Source organism: Leptonotus elevatus, chromosome 14 (assembly GCF_054856555.1).
Source record: "Leptonotus elevatus isolate MCC_2025b chromosome 14, RoL_Lele_1.0, whole genome shotgun sequence".
NCBI lineage: Eukaryota > Metazoa > Chordata > Actinopteri > Syngnathiformes > Syngnathidae > Leptonotus > Leptonotus elevatus.
The window spans coordinates 17130018-17155437 of NC_141252.1; the positions used below are offsets into that span (position 1 = coordinate 17130018).

At 38.1% G+C, this 25420-nt stretch overlaps 1 protein-coding gene across 3 annotated transcripts in view; it reads left to right on the top strand.

The window, feature by feature from the left end:
* alk (ALK receptor tyrosine kinase) overlaps window positions 1-25420 on the top strand; it is a 365934-nt gene that overhangs the window by 253210 nt on the left and 87304 nt on the right. For all 3 annotated transcript variants that reach the window (XM_086094285.1, XM_086094286.1, XM_086094287.1), the window contains one exon: window positions 20519-20650. In XM_086094285.1, coding sequence (XP_085950411.1) covers window positions 20519-20650 — 132 coding nt within the window. The remainder of the gene's footprint in view (window positions 1-20518; window positions 20651-25420) is intronic.

Sequence of the window (25420 nt, forward strand, 5' to 3'; positions counted from 1 at the left end):
TTAAATTAAAGTTTGGATTTTAGGAATTAAAAGTATGCCAGCTTGTATTCAAAGCTTGCCCTTGACATGTATGCAAACGTCATTAAAAACCCAGGGTCCCAAAAGTTAGACACACACTCTTCTGTTTACACGCTATCCAAATTAAATTACTACAGCATCACTAGCTTCTGTCAGTGAATGTAAATCTGCTTTCAGTCATCTGCTTTGTTGGTATAGGTCATGTGCATTTAAAAAAATATTTTTTTTACTTCTGTTAAATCTGTTTTTATATTGTGATTAGTGAAACCCAGGCTAGCAAACGTAATCTGTTTTCACAGCATTTCAACAGTTGTAATTCATTTGTTTCGTTTGCTCAGTATTGTTAGATTATGATTGATCAACACTGGATTTTTAGTCTAAAACGATGTCATTGCTTATTTTGCTCAAATGATTGTTGTGTTATATTTGCATTTAAACTCAGAGGAGATTAAAATCTTAGTACACTGTTGCCACACCTACTGGACCAAAACAAATACTCAGTGAACAAAGTTTGAAAGCGCCACTATGATATGAAGTGAGAAATCATCAAGTGTGCTGCAGAAATGATCCAAAAAGATGATCCAGTGGTTCTTAACGTTTTGGGAGGTGCCGAATCCCAAAACTAGTTGTCCCGGACTAGAATTACTCATCTTTGCATTGCAAATCATGCAGTTCAGACACTGACTTCCATCACTCAACTCAACTTTATATTTATAGAGCACTTAAAAAATTAAAATGTCTCTTTTTTTTTTTTAGATTGAACTCAGGGGCAGCAGATACAATGAAATCAGCCTTAGAAACGAACCCTGTAGAACACCATACATTCCATTATACATGTGAATTAATATTGTACACATTTGTCCGACCTTTTTTTTTTTTGCTTGACTTACTGTAGTTAATATTAAGGGATTCAAATAATAAATAAATCACACGACGTAACATCACAACAGACACAAGTCGACTACTGAGTGCACCAAAATTCCCAGCAGCAAAGATAGGCCAAGCAATGTAGTGTGATCACCCGCAGCCAAAGATGGCCAAGCGCGGTGTATCATCACGAATCATTTGAGCCAGGTGTGTATTATGTCCACCGAACCCCTGAGATTGACTCTTCGAATTTCTCAGGTTCGATCAAACACAGGTTAAGAACCACTGTTATATGCTATGATGTCAAAGCACTTTGATATAATTTCAAACTTACCTTAAAGAAAATAACTAGTTCATAGATTATTTGATTTTGAAGAAATTCAAGAGAAGTACAAGAACACTGGTATGTCACGTTCGCAACCTCTCAAGAGCAAAAACTGTTAAGCAATAATGAGCCCTCCGTTATTTGTTAGCTTAAACTTTTTAACAGCCAATCAGCAGAACAAAAACATACCACAAAGCCTCTCTGTCACTAATCTCATTCCTGACTCAAATTACAGCATACTTCCTTGACACCAATTACAATTGAATGTAACTTTTAGCTGGGGCTTTGGCAGCATCATGTGGATGTTAGAACAAAAATGCAAATAAATTATTCTGACAGAATAAAAAAAATACAGGAATGTTTACAAAAAACATACATTGGATGTCTTTTTATTTATTATTATTTTTATCCTTGCTAAGGTGAAGTGAGAATGGCCTCTGATAAACATGCAAAACTGACCGTGAACATTGCATTTGATACACAAATGAATGTGCTTATCCTCTTTAGATAAGTGTCTTACTGTCTTTGGTTCACGGATAGAAACATTGGAGCAGGTGCCGTTGCTCATGCAAATCCTGACTTGGATCAACAGCGTCTAATTGTTCTCGGCTCAGGGTTCACCATGTTCCTCTTGTCAGGCTGTGTTTAGGCAATGGCGAGTGTGTGCAGAAGTGTCATCTTCTCTTAAGGCTCCAACTGTGTCCCCAACACAACAGCCTCTATGCACCTCCCACCACAAAATCGAAGCCTTAATCTCTCTCGGCAAGATGACCGTGTAGCTTTAGCACATTTTGCGGATTTCAAGGCCACCCCCATTCTACCCTCCAGCACCTGTCACAAAACTCGAATTACCTTCCTTTCTCCCTTGCACAGAATTGGAAGCAAGGGCAGACAATTAAGGCTCTCAGACACGATCCCCGGCACAGACATTTGTTTGATTTATTTGTTCCAGGCTTTCACACTCAAAATTAGCTACTCATTGCTATTAATGACCTGTATGCAGACAACAGAGATGGATAATTGCACAAGCCTGAGTCAAATTTTGCTTAAACTAATCTTGTTTAATTTGCTCCCAATGGATGTAAATTTTATTTGAGTGTAGATGCAAAAGGTTTTGTTTCTTAAAACGAACTGTGGCATAATAATGTCTTTTTTAAATATCAATATATAAACCAGGATCTGGTTTCACAATCAGTTCAGTTGAATGTACTTACTGTATGATGCGTCTTGTCATAATCGTCACTCAAAATTTCCAAGGTTTTTAAAATCTGAGGAGCACTATAAACAGAAAAACTGTTGGCCTGGCCTTAATAAATAACATTATTAAGTAGTAAGTATTGACTGACGGATTACAATGTTTTTAAGTTTATCTAGTGTTTTCTTTTTTCAGAACAGCCCTAAATTGCGGGACTCAACTGTAAATATATTGTTAAAAAAAAAACACGAATGCAAATGGGGCGCGGCAACACTTTACGCGTAAGAGTTCCGGCCGTGTTTTACCTACCTGTTTTGCATATATATTGTTATATTGTGTGGCGCAGTTAACAGAGTTAAAGGACGTTAACCCATGCCATATGTGTTTGTGTTACCAGTAGCGTGCCACATTTAGCACGTTTATGTTTGATTTATGTTGGTCTATGTATTTTTTTTAACTATTTTTTTTCCCAACAAACCATAACTTTAGGTTGGGTGTAAAATAATGACATCCAGGTCAATTCCGTGTACAAGTTGCATTGCTCATCTGAGGATTGCTTGTGAAATGACAAATTTACGTTTTGATTGAATGATTTTGGCCGTCAGATTAATTGGTAAGACATTACTCATTTTTTTTATTTTACAAGAGCATCTTGTGGACCTGATTAAACCCCTTTGCAGGCCTGTATGACACCCAGGTTTAAAGCATGATAAAATGCCACTCTTTTTGAAATGTTGATTTTATCTGTATGTAGAAGCATATGCCTTCTACAAAGTAACTATCAAGGGCATTAGAATTAGATTACAGGAAACGCGTGGGATTTAACATGCTACTTTGTAACATGTTACCGACATCACTGATTCTAATCTTAATGCAAATATACTCTGAGTAAAGTAAGTACAAGTGTCCACAAGACCACAAGCAAATTGAATTGAGCAAATTTTGCCATTTGCAAGTGAAATTTTTCAAAAGACGCCCATTAAATGTGTAAGTCTTACTTAATCCTGATTACTCACACTTGTGAAGTTAACAGAGATATCATCAATACAGGATGAATGAATGGCGCCATGGTCGGACTTTTTTCTCTATAGCACTCCACTTTAATGAACTCATCAGTCACAGGACCAAGCGTCAATCCAATTTTGTTGCCTCCAAAGCAAGCTGTCTGCTATTATGTCGCAGGAGCTTGACGTGGAAGTTAGTATACTCCATCTAGTATCTGCTAGTTCGTCACATCTCGATGGTATAGCAGAGAAGCTTTCAATGACCTTCTTACCCAGTTTGTGTCTTTCATCCTGGAAGGTAACTGACAAGCTCATTACCCAATTATGTGACTTGACTCTGTGCCACCGTAGTAAGAACAAAGTCACACTCGCCATCAAAAGACAGTTTGCTTACCGAAGAACATATTTAGTATCTATACCCAGCAACTTGTCAGTATTCATTTTTAAGTGGACATGCGAAAACAGAAGCGGTGAACCCAGTAGGGAATTTGAACTAGTGACCTTCCCTTTCCTGGCACATTTCCTTAACCATTACACCATGCTGCTGCAGGCTCTTAATGGAGCGTTACAGCAAGTCTATACTTTGCGATTAGGTACACTAGCATGAGGGTGTCTCTAGGCCCATCAATCACACACGGACCCGCCGAGGCAACTGGACAAATTGGTCTGTGGAAGCTGGTGGAGTGGACAAAGCGGGGACATGTGAATGGATGGGTGAGGGTGCTCTGGAGCAAAACACTTTCTCTATCAAGCTCTCAGGTTTTCCTTTAAATATGATTTGCATCCTCTGCATAAACTTGTAATTGAGTTTCCAATTTTGCGTCAGATCTTTATAAAATTGGATCACGGTCAAAATGCGTTCTTAAAAGAATGGTAGGATTCCAGTAAAATGATGGATGGAATGCAATGAGGGTGAGACAGGAAAAAAAAAAAGCAGAGACTAACTGTTTTCCTCAATTCCCTTTGGTCATACAGTATATTGGTCGGTCAGCTCTGATGCTGATTGAGACATTATAGATGTGCTAAGCAGTATCAAATTATTGAAGGAACTGCATTATTTCATTTATGCAAGCTGGAATTGAAAACAATCCAAGGACTGGAGGGCAAAGACAGGGTCCATCAATACCGGTACTTGCAAGCAAATTAGGATGTCTCTGTATGTGTAGTTCGGTCCACAAGTATTTAATTGGTGGTATTTTTGTTGTTGTTTTGCCAACAGCAAAATAACTGACATATTGTGTATTGACATGCAATTTGTAGACTCTCGCCTTTAATTTGATAGGATTTACAGAAATAAGAAATTTACAGTCATTTTATGTAGAATATGTCCATTTATGAGAAATGTAGGACTTGTCATTAACTTTTTCTCTCGTCATAAATGTGGCTATATATATATATATATATATATATATATATATATATATATATATATATATATATATATATATATATATATATATATATATATATATATATATATATATATATATATATATATATATATATATATATATATATATATGTGTGTGTGTGTGTGTTGAGTGTAGTTTGACATTTTCCTTTGCATTCACAATTATTCCTAGGCAAGATGTGCCATGCTGATACAAAAAGACTGAGCTGTAATTAAAACAGAATGTGCCTCCACAAGGTGTTGGTCTACGAATGTGCACACTGATGCGATAAAGTTATTGTACGTTTTGTATTTTCAACCTGCTGTATAGTAATCATTGTAATCTTCATCATAGTCAAGACAGAGTGTAAAGTCCCAAATCTTTTGCCATGATTCTCAGCCCCCTCAGCACAATCTGATTTCCCATTGCAGGAACCTTTCCAATGCAATCTACCAAAGATGTCCCCTTTTTAAGATGTGGAGCAATGTTAAATGTTGCACGCAGCGTATCTGCTCTATGCCAAATGGAACAATTGTCAAAATCAATCAGATCTAGCAGGCAGAGGCATGATGTGTTTAAGATGCTGTGGACAGACTTAAGTATTAAGTCTGATGGAGGTGCAGACATCTTAAATCTAATTTTGTTCAGAGAAAGTAATGGTCATTCCGTCACAGACAGGATTGCATTACGGAGAGAAAAAAAAAAAAACACCACACTGCAGTGTTCCCCACTTCCACAGTCAACAGTGCACTTAATGGTGCAGTGCATTTACTGAATGGCGGGAGAACAGTAAAAAAAAAACAGCAACACAATGAGCACGCTCATGAAGGAGCTGCTGCCGCCCACAGCTCACAACCAAACACTCACATGCAGAGTTGCCAATGTCACAAGCCATCCCAAGGCTCCGTTCTTTAAGGCATAAACACAGAGGTACTGCATTACATACAGTACTTTCTACACATTTAATGCTTTTATTGTGTTCAAATACATTTACAATAGGTTTAAAAAGTGTGTTTTGATATGTTTAAACTTAAAATCAAGTAGTAGGGATAAAACTATTTATTTAAATATTGTCTCTATTCTGTGTATTTTCACCTATTGAGGGAGGGTCTGGAAGAAAACCCCTGCGATAAACAGGCTTTTATTTAATGATTGTACTTCCCCTTTGAAAATACAATATACCAGTAATCGTTTTAAAGTAAAGGGCATCCGATTATTCATCCAACTTGAAGCTTTTCTTGGGTGTACGATTGCTCCTTGCCTTTTTCCATGTGTGCTGCAGGCTCCCCCGGTAGAAGCGTGACAGATAGTGATAGTGACTGGACAGAGTTGGGCCCAATTGAGCATGGCTCTTTGCAGTTAATTGAATTCATGACCGAACACCTCTCGACCTGTCAACTGCCCGGCGGGAAACTTCCCTGAATCCATCTTTAGCATGCCAGCAACTGTAAATCGCCATGAATATCTCACATCTTGTCTTCAGTCCTCTCCTGTTAGGACTCATTCATTTCTCCCTCCATAAAATGACAACATACAGATTACATTTTCATTTCAGACTCACTGAGTCTGCAGACATTTTCTTCCATTCTCAGTACCCACAAAATAGTACTTGGCTGGGGTATGAGAGCATTCACATGAGCAATCTTTGAATATAACTGACTGACAAACTGTTCACCAATACAGGGGCAAACGGCCACTGTAATAAATAATTCCATTTTTAATTTGACCTTGAGTGTGAAGAAACAGTAGGCCAGCTTTATGTACCTCACTTACTGAACATTCAAATAAGGTCCTAAGCTATGCTGGTGCCAAAAGTTGAGCTCACTTGCAGCGCTTGGAGACATGGTTATGGCACAGGTTCGATCCCCACCGCTCCCCATTTAAAAAATAAAAATAAACAAATAAAAATGGTATTCGCGGGAGCAAAAAAGTGTGGGCCTACAACAACATGTTATTTATTCATTTGTAAGACTTCAAAAGATGTACCGGTATTTGGACTGTACAAGTCTCTTTTTTTCTTTTTTTTTTAAAGAGGTGATCAAATCACCTGGTGTGCAGAAATATTGCTATAAAATGCTAAATATTATACAATGCTATTGCTATAATTACATGTCGCTTCTGCCTCTTTAAGCTAGTCTTTTGCCCAGTTTTTCTCATATGAGGTATGCCCTTTTTTTTTTTTTTCCAAGAGGTGGAAATCCCAAAAAGTGAGCATGAATGATCCTTTGTCTATGTGTGCTCACAGGTTGGTGTGAGGCTCCGTGGGTGTGCCTGCAAGTGCACGGCAAATGAGTTTCACCTCGTAATCACGCATTCTGCAACTGATTGGTTGTTCTTCCTTGGGCACAGTGGTTTCTTAAAAAAATTATTATAGATGGAGAATGGAGAGATTAGTTTTGTTTGTTTGTCATTTTTTGTAAAGTACTAGGTTTGTACTGCCAGTAAAAAAAATATATATATATAAACTGCAAACTCCCTCTTTAAGTGCAACCCCACATTTAAGCACCTCACTTGAACCTTTCCTCTGTAAAATTAATCTTCAGAGGAACTTACTCATCAGTTATATTATCAGTAAAAACACATTTACATTACTATGTAACCCAGCATCAGATGAAACTTGCACATTTAATTTATTTTACTGATTTTAATTCCTCAAGGGAAATACATTACGCTGTAATGACAGAAAAGCAAGTCAGATGAGAGTCGTCCGAGTCAAGGGTCACACAATCAGTGCTGCACCTCTTGACGTTGGGAGTGAGGGAGGGCGAGAGGGAGGGGGCAGTTCCAAAATCGGACTCCTAACTAAAACCTCAAATAGATAAATAGAACTTTCCAGAAATCACTGTTTGCTGACCATTCTACCTATCAGTAATAGAATTGGTCACGTTTTTTTAAAAGAGGTCTTATTTGACTGAAAGCAGTCATAGGATAAAGCTTGCTAAACAGTTAACGTTATATCAACACCACTGCACAGTAACCACATAATATTAACAATTATATGTGCTAAAAAGAAGAAAAACACAACAAATGAAAACCTGGTACATAGTAATAGCAACAATATTAATGGCAATTCAGATTAAAAGACTGAAACATTTTGCAATTCATTATGTCTGTGCTGGAATTGTTTCAGTAGGTCTACATACATATTATAACTAGGGCTGTCAAAGTTAAAGCATTAACTGATTAATTAATCACAAAAAAATATCGCATTAATCATGAATTAACGCAGATTAAACCATTAATACATTTTGACCATAGATTATCCTTTAGCGTGACAGTGAATGGCTATGTTTAAGGTAGCACAGGTTGTGTTTTAGGAATAAACATAATTACGTGCATTAAAGTAAAGCATTTAATAAATGTTTGCGCATCACATTTAGAATATTTGTTCATGTCAAAATATTAGGGTCATTTCTTTCTATTTTAAATTATACAAGTAATTAACTGATTAGAAAAAGAGGAGGATGAGCATATGCAGTGGGTCAAAAAACGTTGAAGACGTCCTCATAACATTAAGAGTCAAAATAATTAACACATAACCGACGCTCTTCAAATTTGGCGGAGGAAAAATGGTGATAAAATTTTTTTTTTTTACTAAGCGGTTAATCATGATTAATCAAAATTCTAAGAAGTGATTCATCTGATTAAAAAATTTAATCGTTTGACAGGTCTAATTATAACTGACCGCCAATGCCAACAGACCATACAAATGCACATACAGTATATGAACCGTTCAGAAAAAGGTCACAATACATGTTGTTGCCTAATAATACTAAAATGTTGTGTCCCACACACGAAATCACACCTGATGTTCTTGTGACACTACTCTCAATCTTTAGATGGCCCCCGGCAAATCATGTCTGATGTTTTATCTTAACGCAAGCACAAAGTTCGATGCACGTGTTGCTCCGCGGGCTTTTTGTCCACAACATGAAAGGAGCACACGTTTAGGTGATCTTTTCAAATTAATCTAGATCGGCGAGTACCGATTCTCGTTATCAGTGTCGGGCCGATACCCGGTCTTTTTTCAAGGTGTCGTTACTCGCGATACTGTATTGGCCATCATCTTGTGGCCGTTTTAGGATCATGAATTAGAAATTACAGAAGAATAGAAAATTGGCATTAATTTTATGTAATTTTAAGGAAATATGCTATATTGGCATATAGAGTCCTTTCTTATGCTGTATCTGTCATTGGTTTAATTAGAAATGTTATAATTGCTTCTATATCAGAGCCCTCAGGAATAAGGTGGATATTTTATAGCCCCTCAAAATATTGTGCACAAACTAGTTTCTAAACATTTCATGTGCTATAAATGTAGAAATTAAGGTTGGGATGTGATCAGAAAATATCCTCTCGTAACCTTTAAATAATGACAAAACTCTGGTTTGTTACTAATTATTAGGCAGTTACCTGCAAATTCAAATAACAATTAATAACCTGGTAACCTTTTACTTCCCCCTGACATTTGCTCAGAAGTGACAATCCAATTTTCAGACCTTTACATTGACTTTCATCTTCAATATTTTTCTGCAACAGAAGCTCACATAATGAAACCTTGATTGGAGCTCGGAAAACACAATGGCACAGATAAAACTGTGAGGAATTTCAGTTTTGACGCTTGAGTCATTCTGAACATCTTTTAGAATATTTTTGTTCTGCACTTGCTGTTATTGTCTTGTGGGTTTGTTTTCTATTCTTCACCAGTCTTTCACACTCAATTAAATTAAATCTCTCAGTTAAATATTGCTGTAAGCATTTAAGACACTTGAGCTTGAGGATTAATGTACTAGATTTGTGCATATATAAAATGTGCCACCTCTCAAGGGGTAACTATTTCCCATTTTGTAAGTTATTAGGGCCTATATTGTACAAATAATTTAGTTGGGTTTCATAAAAAATAAATAAATAAGTAATGCAGAGTAGTTAACCAGTTGGTCATTCAGTAAGTTAGTGATATTAATCTTGTGGAAAATAATGTGCTTAGATGCAAATTGACGAGTAACGCCGCGTTCTTTATCACACAGCTGACTCCCGTGCAAGCCAGTTGGATTGATTCCTGCTCAATAAATGCAAGTTTGAATGCTTGTCAGTCAGTAGGCTTCTGATTGACTGGCAACCAATCCAGGATTTATTATTTAGCATTTCGCCCACAGTTAGCTGAACTTCTGGACAGTAGAAGCGGTAGAAAATGGATGAATAGATACTTCTAAGGACAATTTGTTGGAAATCAGCACTTACCCTTTTTAAGCCAATTTCCAACAATTCTGTAGTCTGTTTTCACTGACCTTGAACATAATTTGAGCGTTGATGAAAGGCTAAAACGTACACAATAACACATTTATCAAATATTCATCTTAGTGCATGTCAGGAGTGTCGCTAGGTTTTGTGGGTGGGATGGTTGGGGAATTCCCCCCACGAGCACTCATTATCAATTATTTTCATACATCTATCTTCCTCTATCTATGACACTGACATATAGTGACAGACAGAACAATGAAATGCCTTTCCATTCAATACTGAATGCAGAAGGTATGATAAACCATCTGTTGCAAATTTACACAACAGAATAAGGACGGATTCCTGCGAATATATCAACAATGTGTTCAATTAAACGGGCCCACATCTTACACTGAGTGAGTAGCCTACATTTGTAACTAAACTGAGATGAGATCATCATTTGAAATGGGAATCTTGGCTCACATAAGTTTGGAAAACACTGATTTCATCAGTCTCTTAGATAAAAGCTAAATAGGTCTCATACAAGGTACATTGGCTGCAATATGTGATATTTTAGATCCAATAGGAGTGGAGGAGGGATTCATAACAGAATAGCAAAAATCTCACAGCATCCAGTTTGAACAACAGTCTGGCCTCTCAAATCGGATATCAAAGCAGCATTTTCTCACTCACACAAAGAGGTTGTGGAGACGGGGAAGCAGAAGCACAACCTTACATTTTACACGCTGATTAACAACAACTTTGATGACATACTTTGTGGACTTTGCAGCAGGGACGTGCGGTCAGGATAGGCACGATAGGCACTGCCTGCCAAGGCTGAAATGAAAGTTTAAACCGTGTGGCTTTTTATATTTATTTTAATTATTTCTTTCATTTCAGAAAGCCCACACTACCTACAAGTTTAAAAGTTAAAATTTTGTGATTTTCATACCTCAATTAAAAATAACTCATTACTTTGTCTGGCCTGCAGGCAAAAATGCTGCAAAAATTATCCTGCTGAAGGCACACCACTACTGTGCTTTTCCCAGCCCTGTCCGCGGAGCGATGTGTGTTCGCGCATGCGTAGTGAGTTTCCCAGAAGAAAAGTTCTTTACGCAAATAGGCCGACCGCTATGCAGCTTTTTTACGTCGCTGCAAACGTACGTTCACACATTCGTGAATTCAAAACACACTTAGTGCACAGCAAAGCGGTAAAATGACGGCACTCTGGAGAATATAAAACTATTTTCATGCCTTTCTTTTGAGGAAAAACGTCAGCTTTTGAAGGATGGGAGACCAACGCCTTAGCAACCGGATCTTCTGCAAAGTAAGGGACAAATAATTATTTGTACTTTTTACAAAGAATGAAGCAAAAGGAAAGATTGGCTTTGTGGATGTGCTTCGATTAACTGGATGTTTCACTTTACATGGTGTTTGGCGTTGCTGTTGCTAGCTTGATTTTGTGAGGAATTAGGCTGTTTTACAAGGAGATATTCACTTTATTACATTCTTTCCGGACGTCCGGGCGGGTTTGAAATGGTCCATTTTTCGTTGTGCGGCAAAGGCCGAGTGCACTGCAACGTTTACCATGCCTGGCAGACCGCACACTAGCTGTGACGGTGGCCGAGAACTTTAGCTGAGTGGCAAGTGTTGAACTGCCGGACAAGAGGTGATGGGTACGAACTCTGCTCGAAGTAAAAGAATAAAAATAAATAAATAAGATTGCGGAGCAAAAAATGTAAGACTAATTTTCAGTCCTGGAATTTCATGGCTCAGACCAGCCCACTTTAGTTTACAGTGTTTTAATAAATATGTATATTTCATATATATTAATGTATCAATCTAAAATTGATTAAACATTCAAATAAGCAACCAACGTCAATAGTTATGTTGTATATGATTAAAAATTACAATAATTTACGAGATCACAATCAAACATAAAGCCTAAATAAGGAGATAAGGCAAGGTACAAGACACATTTTCTATTTTTTAAGAGCTCAAATAATGAACTGCAATCACACAAACTTCCTTGTGCTGGAATTACTATTAGCAAGAGCAGGGTTTACAAAATTGGGTACAAAATGCAAAACCGCTGGTCCCGCCTTCTCAGGCCTGAATGTATGGCATCTTGTATCTGAGTATCGAGTATCTCGAGGTCGGGCTGAGTGTCCTCTTTTTTGGGAAATTAAAATATGGTCTCCCTAGGAAACGGTGTACACTCGCCTGCCGACACACAGATTTGTAATTGGTGTGTGCGTCTCAATTTGAGACTACCAGCCTACCCAAACCTAGAGCTCACTGCACGTCACTGCTTTGCAGCACTAAGTCTCACTTAATGCTGAAGATGACTTTGAGTGTGTCAAATTGATAACAAAATTTTGTGTGTAGTCATTTAGTATTATATTCAACAATGTATAGTAAATACCGGTAGCTGAATTTGTTTGCATATTCACATAAAGGAAAAGTGTGCTCAGTCATGCGGCGCCATTTTGCAGTTAGGCTACCTGCAAAATGACATTGCAGCCAGTAGAGCTTCCCAATACAAATCATATTTGCCTCCAGTTTGAAAAAGGCCTATTTGTTGTTGTACTGTATATCTAGCTGTACCTTAGCAGAAGCTTGTGTGCCCTCAAGTCACCTCTCCGGGTCTTCCCATGTCACATCATTCACCTCCCAATGCCAAACCACCCCATGAGCACATGGATAACAAAACACTCAAACTCCCGCTAACAATTCATCCCCGACTGACCTGATTCTTCTCACAATCTGACAAGTGTGATTTAAGGACTGTGGTGGGTCAGAATTCCAGCAGCCAAATTTACCTTCTCTGGAAGCTCAAAGCTGAGTGACACAGCCACTTTTGGGTGCTTATCCAACTGTCACTGAGCTAATAGAAATAGATGGATTTACATGCCTTGCCCTAAGGTTTGGGGATAGCCCCCCCCCCTTTTTTTTTTTTTACTTTTAGTGATGAACTATCGTGTCTGCACTGAACTGAAAAGAAGCCCAATGAATGCATAATGCATGCCTTGAATGAATGTCCATTGCAAGACTGCATCCAGAGCCATAAACCCTTATGGTCATAAACAAACATCACCTCATTTATTTGAAATGGTACATTTGCCTTGTCCTGGGCTGGCTATGTCTATTTTTGCCAACAAATGTCACTGCACATTGCTGTTTTTACTGTTCAGTGCATTTCACTTGTAAAAGATGGATCCTACGTAGTTGCTCTTGCATTACTTAAGTCATTTATTCAGGCAAATGTGTTTTCTTTTGATTTAGAAGTTGGGGGGGGGGGTCATTTATGTTAAATGTACTTTCTAAAAATGTACTGCCATCATACAGCAAACATGAAGATAACAATACAAGGTGTGAATAAGAGCACATGTGACTTTATTCTTTGGAACATTGCTAGCAACAGTGCTTGGATCTCAGCATGGTACAAAAATAGAATAGTAATTCTTTACATTTATTAGCCAACTTTAAATTTCAGTTTTAGTCCAGTTTCAATTGCACTTGTTACTTTTTATTTAACAAGTGTTTATTTATTCTGTTTATTTAGTAATTTTTTAGTTAACTGTAAGTAAATGATTTCAGTCTTTATTTTAGTTCAAGAATATATATTTTTATTTGTCTAGTGCTCAACACAAACTGTCAAAATTTTAGTCTAGTTTTAGTCAGCGCAATAATTTTACCCTTTATATTTTTTTAAATTATGTGTGGCATATTCAATTTTATTTTATCTATATAAATTGTTTTAATTTTTAGTTAGTTTGTTTTAGCCTATACTTCTGTTCTGCTTTAACTAAACTTACAATCCAAATGAAACCATAGTTGTCCGACTAATATATTGTTATCTCAGTTGGCACAAATTCAACTTCACACAGACAATTACTGTATATATATCCACAAGTGGCTAGTAAGTTAGCCAGCATTAGTTTGCGGTCGGTTTAAAGTTATTTTTATTATAGACGACTTTAATGTTACGTTATAAGCAACCACCACCAAACGTGTTGATTTACCACAATGTCTTTGTAGTGAACTGTGATGTGTCACTGCTCTTCATGTTTATTGTGTTTTTTTCAGCTACCTTGTGCCTACATTCCTTCCCCTCGACTTAAGTTCAGTTTTTGTTCAGTTTGCTGTACTCAGCACGCCCACAACCTAGTAAGGATAAATGCTTCAGAGGATGGATGGATGGATGGATCCAAATCTTAACAAAATTTGTCTTATGGGAGCACGCTTCTCACTTATTAAAACTGAACCCCACATGAGCAAGCACTCTGCGACGGAGGCAAGGAAAAACTTCTTATTGCAAAGAAACTTTGAGCAGACCAGGGTGAGAGCAATGAAAAAGACAGGGGGTGCCGCTTTTGGCTCACAGCTAGAAGCACAGGTGCCTCCTATTATTGGGAGGGTGAAGACAGAGGTGAGAGTCATATGGAGATCAGAATTGGGGAAAAAAAAACAAGAACATGCAGTACTACAACTGTCTTGCAGTTTAACTAAGAACCACACTGAGATGGAGAGCAACCAACAAATCAGCAGTGGAAAATACAATTGTATTGAAACAGCACATACAAAAACCCCAGCCAAAACTACAGCTATAAAGTGTCCTTGCAGCTTTTGATACTAGCAAGTTGGGGTACTGGCACATGGGGGTGCTGGTACACTGGAATTTGATTTTTGGGGTAAAGGTCACAATATATGTCCAACATATCGACGCCTTCTTGAAATAGTAATTTTTTCAGGAAGCACAAAAAAAATTGGAACCATTTCTATCATGGGGAGTTGATTTAGGCAAAAATAATAATTTTTGCAAAAAATAAAATAAAATAAAATATGACGTAGGCAATTATTTTAACAGGGTGATGATATGGAATTTTTGTGCATGCAAAGTTAAGAGTTTTTACACCTTCATGTGAGGTTTCTTCGTTGTCCCTGAAATAGTATTTTGAGTTTTTCCTTGCCCAGAACTGGGGTTGCTTTATTAAATAGTTGTAGGGGGCGCTACTGGGCCTTTTTTTTTTTTAAGTCACCGAAAACCCTCTAAAACACAGATTGCCAGGCCTGACATGTTTCTTGGCAAACAATGTGTTGTCACGGCAAGGGCATTTTGTGAAATCTCACATTTAAAAATCTGGTGATACCACTTCGATGCAAAATAAGTTTGTAGATGTCTTCAAGACTGGACTCCCATCAAATGTGAGGAATTTTGTCAAAATAGAATTTTCTGGGTTAAGTTACACCAGCATTTGTTGTCACAACGAATCATCAGAATTTGCGTCACCATCACACCATCTGTCAAAAAGTCACTTCATTACGTATCCGTAAAAAGCATGATCAACGTGTAGAGGCTTTTCTGACAAATTTTCATTTTCAACATGCTCTGCACAGTATAATGAAATGTAAACGATAAGATTTCTTGTCACCACTAGGTAGCGCTATATGTTAAAATATTGTCAGGCCACGTCTATTAACATACATGTGAAGTTTAAGATTTTTTGGAGCATGTACAGGGAAGTTATGAAGCATTTGTCCTCTTGTGGAAAATAAAATATGATACACAAAATTTGATGTCCCGCACCTATCAAATAGTATTTTAAAAAGTCAAGATTTGTTTTTTCCTCTGTTGTTGTCCACCCACCAACATCTTGATTTGTTGAGTGAGTGCACGACTTATATCGGAATGTACATAAAGTCCATGAGTGAGCGTCGGGGACCAGAGCTCGCTTTATTCTCTGTCGTGAACTAAGTAAAAGCAAAACAAATTTCTATGTAGAAATTGCAACAGTTACCGAGAAATCAACAAACTTTTCACATTTTTCACAAGTGCCACTTTTGTTGCTCGGCAACGCTTAAACAGCAGTAACAGCTCCAAATATGTATTCAGTAATGAGCACAGTACTCTGATTCAATTACTTTTACTGTATTTATTTAATACTGAATTAAAAAAACGCATGCACTTCCAGATCATACGGATCCAGAGGCTTTGCAAGTCAACTTTTCATTTGAAGTATAAAATATATTCCAAATGGATTTGTATGGAATTCACATCTTGGAATCACAAAAGAAAGAAACTAATGTACTAATCAAATCACAAATGAACGCTAGTTAAAACTAAACCACAAACTTACGGATCTCTCTCATTTTCCAGATTAGGAAAGCTATGCATTGTTCAAAAAAAAAAAAAAATCATTAATTCCGCATTTATTTGTCAATTTCAATCGCAATATGAACTTTATATGAACACAGAAGCGAATCAATTTTTGTCATTCAGGCAGAGACACGCAACGTGCCGCTGTTAAAAATGTGTGTTTTGCGCCATTGTGGGCATAAACACAGCCGACTTGATTCGCTGCCAAAAGAAGAGGACTCATTGGCGGATGATGTAAAGTTGGCATGGGAGTTTGTACTGATCTGTGAAGTGTCCAAACCATTCCTCTATGTACTTGTATGTATGATACTTGCTAGTGGACACTACAGTTGCTTGTTTACTTTCAAACTTTGCCTGTAGCAAATGTGGGTGATATCATACACACTTGTGGGGGTGACGTCTCTGATCCACTGTTGAAAGGAGACTTCAAAGCTCTCCTCTTTCATCTATAACCACTTCAAACAACAACAAGTATGTATGAATGGAGAAGATTTTGTTTGTTATGATAATCTTGTCATTGTTTTGTGTCAGGTTTTTGAGCCCTGAAATTTCGATCCTCTGTATGGCTCACACAGTTTGCTGATTGACGATAAAAACTTACCATAACAAAGTATATACAGTACTGTAAATATTTTATTGTAAAGCTTGGGGTCGCCATGTAGCAAAGCAGATACAACCCGATTTTCTTGTCTATACATTCACCTACTACCATACAGACTTTTTCACTCCATAAGTAGTAGCCGTAGTAGCACAGTTGTAAGTTATGGGCAAAACAATACAAATGATAATATCAATGAAGTTGTGATGTACAAAACTTAAATAAATCAGAATAAAATATTTGCAGATGCAAATTTCTAACCATCCTGTCGCGGGCCGAAATTATGTTTTCATCAGGCAAACCTGCTATAACGATATTCAAAGCTCACGGTTTGGTTTTATCACAGTATTGATGTCACTACATATATTTCTTATTCATAGTATTAGAAATGTAATACTACATACTAACAGTAATTCCTTTTCCCAAGTCCAAAAATTAAGTCAAGTCACAAACACAGGAACTCTCCAAAAGGCACAAATAACACTTTCTGGAGAGCCCTGCTTCTTAGTCTTCCCCACAAAAAAAATTAAAAATAAAATTCAAGCTTAGAATAATTACAGAACTCAGTAGTGCGTGTCCTGAGAAAGACCAGAAGGCGCGAGCACATTACATCGATTTTAAAATTACTACATTGGCTTCCCGTGTGTTTCAAGATCGATTTGAAGGTTCTTTTACTGGTTTTTAAATATCTTAATGGCTTTGGGCATTCTTATCTCTTTGATTACCCTATGAACTCTCGCAAGCTCTGAGGTACTCTGGCTCCGGCCTTATAGTTAAACCCAAAAGTCAGAACAGCGAGTTACCATTTCAGTGTCACGGCCCCCATTTTTAGAACAGCCTCACACTGCAGATATTGTTCTTGTTTTTAAATCCAGGCTCAAGACCCACCTTTTTAATTTGGCTTTGACCTAATATTTATTTGTTTATATTTCTTAATTATAGTATATTTTTGGTCTTTTTTCTATTTACAATTATAGGCTGTTATTTTTGTTCAATTAGTTATTTTATATTATGGTTACATGTTTTTTATTGTTAAATATATTTTAAAAATACAATCGCCTACAGTTTTCCGTGTTTGCTCAGAGGGAGCCATCTGCTCCGGGAGCTGTGGTTAGCCCTGCCTCATGGGTCTCGGTTCGCTGGGCGTGCTGTACTGGGCACTAAATGTTGTTGGCCTGCAGCTGCGGCCTGATCTGGTCCTGGTGCAGACGGCACTGTGAGATGGTGTTTCCTCACGAGTTGCTCTTTAGCCAGCCTCATGTCTTTAGGTCACTCATTGCTCTCTTATCTTGTGTATGTTTGCATGTGTGACATTTCCACCAGGGCATATTGTTTTCCCATCATCAGGATTTTGTAGTAAATATTTCACTTGGGTTTACTTTTCACACTACCATCAAGTTTGGAAATCAGACACGCCTTTAAAAAAATAAATAAACCTCAGTCAAGTTATTGGAAAAATTTCATTTTTGTACTCTTGACACTTCATAATGTTGGTAGAATGGGTTGTGATTATTTATGATCAATGACCCATCGAGTTTAACTAAGATGGCATTCAATGAAGGGCAAACCTTTTCTTTCATTGAATGTGTAATTTCAATCATTGTAGATAAAGTAGGGTACTATGTTGCTGTGAGATAGAAATACTAATCACTGTTCCACAATGCCTTCACTGTTCACCAATGTAAAAAAAAAGAAAGAAAAAAGTTTAAATTTACATACACTTGTCATCCCCTGACTACAGTATTCGAATCACTTCCTTATTGCACCATGCAAATCTCAATTTTTTTTTTTAAATCTCTTGTAATTTATCAACCAACCAACCAACCATCAAAACGTAGCCTTTCCCATTGAACGATTTTACTGCCAGTCTATTTATCTCGGAAGCAACAAGTGGCACAGGATTATCCCTCAGCAAACTAGAAGCGGCTGTTCTTAGACTTTCAACTCTCTCTTTGGCTTTCATAGAAAACAAATGTTCATATAACAGATCAAAGCCATTCTTTAGCAAGCCAACCAGTTGCTTATGATACAAATAATTTCTTATCAACAGACAAGATAATCATCAGCAGAATTTCTCTCTCTCTTTTTTCCTTTTCCCTTTGTTTTCTTTTCTGTGATCAGCCTCTGAGGATTGGGGTTGTGTCCTGAGTCTGAGAATATCAGAAATACCACTACTCTGATTTGCATAAATATGCAAATGTCACCGAGGTACAACTGGGTTGTTCAAAATTATGATATCAAACCAGTGCATGTACATGTATGTGTGTCTTGCTACAGCAATGTATCTGGGTCGGGAGTTTTTTTCTTCTTTTCTGATGAATACTGTACTGAAAGCCAGATGCTTATGAAGACCTGGGCAAGTTATTTAGGTACAAGGCAGCCTTAGGATGTCACATACGCGTTGCACCAAGACATACATAAATCAGACTGTGTCACTGACTGATGCACTTCTTCAACATAATTGTAGATTTTCTGCTGTTTATAAGTTATGTTTACCCGAGCAGCTGATTTGTGTTTTTGTGTTGACATGTATTGTAAATCTTATGGGGAAAGGAAAACATTATATTTCCAGAGCATAATACAATCGTATTTAGGATGTATTGTATGGTAAAGTATTTGTATGTGTATATATATATATATATATATATATATATATATATATATATATATATATATGAAGGCCAATCTATTAATGTATTGTAAATTTCATTCATAATGAGAAACGTTTTGATCACTCCTCGATGTCATCACGTCTGTGAAACACCACTCTGATGCATCACGAATCAACCGTCTGCCTCGAGTCGCAGAATATCACCACAAATGTTCATTTTATGCTCTTTTAAGTGCGATGAAATTACAATCAAATAAGCTATAAAATGTGAAATTTGAAGATGAAAAATGAACTCGATGCTCTTTCCAAAGCAAGTCTCCGTGCGACCCGCCCCAAATGCATGCAGCGCATATTCAGAGTGTGTGTGTGTGTGTGTGTATATATATATATATATATATATATATATATATATATATATATATATATATTCTGTAAACACCGGACTGCTTGATTGGCTGTATTCTTACATGTGACTTTTGCTCCAGTCCTGCCGAACAGGAGTCACAATTCGTGTGGCAATTTGCAAATGCATGTATGGAGACTTGTGTGTAGCTCTGACCACCAGGGGAAGCTATCGCCAATATTTCTGGTGTTGGCTGTAATCTTGATGACTAGGCCATCGACACCTGTTGTTTTGTTTTTTTGTCTTTCGTAGATGAGGGTCCTCTTCAGATTTCAAATTTAATTTCCTATCATATATCTACGGATATACTTATGAACAGTACATTCATATTTAAGTCTATGAACATATCCGAGCAAGATGACGCAAAAGTACTTGGAGCATAGGATTCTTTTGGATTAACCCCTGGAGAACACCACAGATCATAGCCAGTTGGTCTGATAAGTAGTTGGTAGTTACCTTTAACTGCTCACCATTCATTCACAGGATGAATTAAGAATCTTCAAATATCCCCTCTGGAAAAAAGCATGTTAATGGAAAGATTAGCAGGCAAAAGCTTGACTTGACCAAATAACCTATTGCTTTTTCGGCAGACGTGCTAGCTACATACTCCACCGAACATGCATTAATTTGTACTGCACTGTGAGAACATTTTAGTTTATTATCATCAGTAAGATTTATCATCAAAACAGTAATTATTAATAAGTATTTGTCTTGCATGTCTTCCAGCGTCCTCAGCGGGCCCTATCATCACACTTGAGGGCCACTACCACTGTCACGAAGGACCTACAATCACACTGGACAAATTATGCGACTTCAGAACAGACTGTCCACTTGGGGATGACGAGGGCGAGCAATGTCGTGAGTACATTCAGAACGAGTAACCGAGAGACAATCACATGTGCTCTTTGACCTTCATCTCTGTATTATAACACCCAAGAAAAAATGGTCGGCTATTCTGCATCTTCATAACAAAGCCAGTGAAAATTGTCTCTGAGAAGAACAATTACAAGAACAAAGAGGCAGAGAAAAAGGCAGCTGAAACAGTGCAGATATGCTTGGCGGGCATTCCTCACCCTTGACATATTTCAGGGTTATTTCTATTTCTTTGCAGTTTTCTTTGGGGGGTTTTCCCCTCAAGTCTTGGTAGAACACTGCCTATAATAGTTTTTTTTTTGGTCCCTGTACAACCAGTGTCAAGAGTTTTGTCGGCAGCCTGCGAGATAGTCATCCTAACCACATCATGCAGCTATACAAGAAACAACATTGTGGTGGCTGCGGCTCAGGTGGTAGAGCTGGTCGTCCAGTATAAGTGGAGGGTCTGCTGTTCGATTCCCGCTCATAAGTCATGTGTTATTGTGTCCTTGGGCAAGACACTTCACACACTGGTGTATGGATGGTGCAAATGTTTGGTGGTGGTCAGAGGGGCTGTAGGAAGATACATCAGTCTGCTCCAGGGCAGCTGTGGTTATATGTGTAGTTTATTACCACTAGTGCATGAATACTATAAGAATTGTGAAGCGTCTTTGAGTATCCTGAAAAGCGCTGTATAAATCGGATGCATTATTATTACATATGCAAGCTGAAATTCAAATGTTTTATTTTGATGTAACTTAATTCCTACATGCGGCATATGTTTACTCAACATGACCGGTTGATACGTAAAATAGTAACAACATTTTTTTTTCAGTACATTGTTGATGTGCTGTTTGTTGGCAAACTTTGTTTGTTTTCCCAAATCATTAACCATTATACTTTCATTTCTATGTTATCACGTTACATTACAATGGGCTTGGTAAAACTTGTCTATGCAATTAGCATTTAATTACAGGGAATCATTGAGTTACGTTGTACGCTACGTCATTTTGACTTTACGGCTCCCGTGCCTCGTCCGTAGCCCCTCCTTTTTCGTTCATTTCCCACAGTAATCGCACCATTTCAAAGTTATGTAAAGTTGTGTTGTTGTTACGTCCTTCAGCAGGTCGGCTCACCATCAGGCGCGTCACATTTCCGTGTTTATAACTCCGCTCTGCGGTCAGCAATGAATGTCCGTATGGAAACCAAAAAAATTGTTCCGGCTCCTCCAGGTCGCGCAAATATGTTTTTTAAAATAACTGTACATTTTGGTACAGTATTTTAAGTATTTTGGTGTAAATATCGACTTTAACGAGGAAAATCCGACTTAAAGTCGAAATTTGGGTTACAGCGCCAGCGTAGGAATGGAACCCCGCCGTAACTTGAGGACTCCCTGTAATTGAATTGATCATATTATACTGAGCAGCCAAGTGATTTCCAATGTTACGACAAGGTAAACACACTTTTTGGCCATTAAGTTCATAGACTGGCACCCATCTGCTTGGTGTAAAAATAGGCGCAACTTTATTTTGATGCCTAATGTGGCTAGTGTGTGTGAGTGTGTGTGAGAGAGAGAGCGAAAGAGCGAGAATAATTATAACCGTTATCCTCTATGGCTGAGGACAATAACAAGTGATTCTATAAATCAGTTCATCAGTATGACTTGGACAGTTGACTACTATAAATCAGTTTGTCCACCTGTCCATCACTAAACACAATACCTCACAACGCAAATCACACTATGCCCCCTTCTCTGATACCCTATTACCCTATTCTCTCCCATCTGTCGGTGGATTTCATAATATGAGCTATTTAAATCCCTTATAAGCCACACCGAGGCTAATTAACAGGAAAAGATAGCGATTGAGTCACAATCAACGATCATAGCTTGTCAATCACAAAGACATTTGACATGGAGGTGCAATTTAGTCTGTCTTCCAATCCACCCTCTGCGTCATTACGCATCCATGCATTCTCCCTTCTTTCAGTCACAGCTTCCTTCTGGTTGATCTTTGTCAATCCATATTCTGCCGACACCCCACTGCTTTTCAGCATATTCTATCCAACTACAGAGTAATGCTGATTCCATCAAAGGGAATGCAAGCATGTGATTTAAGTGGTAATCTGCAAGATTCCTCCTTATCTCATATTACTTATTAATCTATGAGGACGTTGCTTTCAATCATCCCTTTTCTTTCAGCTGTTGTTCTGCTCATGCTAACTTAAAAAGTAAAGGACAACTTGAAAATGTTGCAGATGTCAATATGCGTACACTTATCTGTAAGAAGACAAAGGGAAAGATGAGTGGCAAAGTATTGTAAATAAGTGCAAGTATGCAAGGTGGTTTGAAAAAAAATTTGGTAACCACATGCACACAAACAGACACAGGGGGTGTTGTAGCCTTAATTTCCTTTCCAACAATCCAACAATTAATTAAGGCCAACAAGATCCACATTCTAGTTTTTGAGAGAATATTATGCCAACGCGCTCCCATAGACATAAAAGATCTGTTTGACTTACTTATTTCAGATGACTTCAGTCTCCGGCCACTGTCTTTCCTTGACTGGATTTTCTTTGTTCAGACGTGTATGTGTGCTCAAGGTGATAAAAAAAAAATCAGAAATACTACTATCAAAATAAACTGTAGCCACTAAATCAAAAATCACACAAAGCCACCTGTAGGCGCGGTGGACAAAGTTTCCACACTACTAATCAACGCACCTGGTTCAATCAACTGGCTTGTTCATGAGGCCAAGTGTACACTAAAAAGCAGAGGTGGGCATCGAGGGCTGGAGTCCTGCAGGTTTTGCAAGTTGCCCTTCTCCAACACAGCTGATATATGATCAGCTCATCAGCAAGCTCTGCACAAGCCTGATAATGATCCTGTTGATTGGAATCAGCTTGTGTTGGTGAGAAACCTCCAAAACCTCTGCAGGACTCTGGCCCTCGAGGACCGAGATTGCCCACCTCTGCGATAAAGGGTGTTGTTTTAAACACACCTGGCCACTAGGTGACATAATTTCCATTTCAAACAAAAAAGCCAAAATTATATTTAACAAATATTGGCTCCAACAAACCCCTATTGTTGCGCGTACAACTGTAACAATAGATAATTATCTTTTGGAGCCAAGATTCCAAAGCTTTTAATTCAAAACCAAACATTCCTCCAGGCTAATGCCTTTGAGGCAGGAACGAGCAAACATAACTTCGTTATTTGTCTCTCCAATGTATTAGTTTTGGTCTTCAGAAGTATGCTGCGCACCAACCCTTTAAGATCCAGGGTGTGTCTCCAGTACTCTTGCCTTGACCCAGGATCCACGAGGTGCGTTTGAGTCCACGATAAATACGATGTCACCTTTTATGAAATTTCTTCTGGTGTGATTCCATCGCTGCCCTTCTTCCAGAAGCGGGAGATACTCTTTCACCAATCTTGTCCAAAATAAGTCTGAAATGTACTGGACTTGCCGCCAACGACGTCTGGCATACAAGTCATGCGGGTGGAACATGCCTGGAAGCAGAATAGGCTTGACTTTAAGATGGAGTAAGTGATTATGACTAAGGGATTCCAGATCATTCGGATTCTCTGAAACTGTTATCAATGGGCGACTGTTCAGAATTGCTTCCATTTCACACATTACTGTTGCAAGGCCTTCATCGTCGAGAGTTTGCCGTTTTGTTACAGAGAGCAGCGTTGTCTTAACGAGACAAACTAATTTCTCCCATATTCCACCAAAATCGGCTCCATATGGAGGATTAAAAGTCCACTTTACATTCTTCTGCTGAAGAGTTTGTTCAATTTTGTTGAGGTTCCATTCCTTTAATGCCTCCTTCAATTCTCTATCTGTTGTAATGAAATTTGTTACGTTGTCGTATCTTATTTCAGATACTTGGCCTCTTCTACTGATAAATCGTCTGAATGCATTAATACAAGAATCAGTGTCCATTGACTGTACCATTTCAAGATGCACTGCCCTGCTGGTAAGGCAGGTGAAAATAACGCTATAGCGTTTCACGGTGGTCCTCCCTCGTTTTACTTCTATTGGCCTGAAGTTATCAACCCCTATGCATGAAAACAGTGGTAGATCGGGCGTTACTCGGTCATCTTTTGTTCGCTTGCAGTAGCATGAAGTTGTCAGCATGTAGTGCATTCGGAGATGATTTTTCTTGCGCAGTCAGTTGGTTAGGGCGCTGCGGGGCGTCTCGGACGTACGCTGGAGCAGAAAAAGGTCGCTGGCGCGCAGCGGCTCGGTGCCTAACAGCCATTGTGAGAGGGAGTTCCTTCACGCGCTGGCTTTTAAACTGTGTCTCAGGGGGTCGGGCAGTAGTCCGGCCTCTTCCGTGCGCGTGAAGCAAACTTGGTCCACTAAGACCAAGTTTTTGGGATAGCATTTGATAATTTTTTATCAGAATTGACAAGCCAGATGCTTCATTTATCATTCCAAACACATTTCAAACATTACGCAATCATAAAGTTATGGAATCTGCTAAGCTTACTAATTAGCTAAACTTAGGTGGCTACAGAAATTACACACATCATTCATTTGAGATAGACATACAGGTTGTGTACAAAGATAAATAACAGAAGTCATTTGATATCAGTCAAGTACATAGAGTCTGTGTATGTCCCGAATTATGTAGACTTCAGATGAATTAGGAGCGGCAGGATTCTTAAGGATAACCGATAGTGACCACTGGAGGGCACTGTTGTACCGTGTAACTTCCAAGGGGCGTTGTTTCCAACAACACATGGCTTATTCCTGTGGATAGACCAGACCA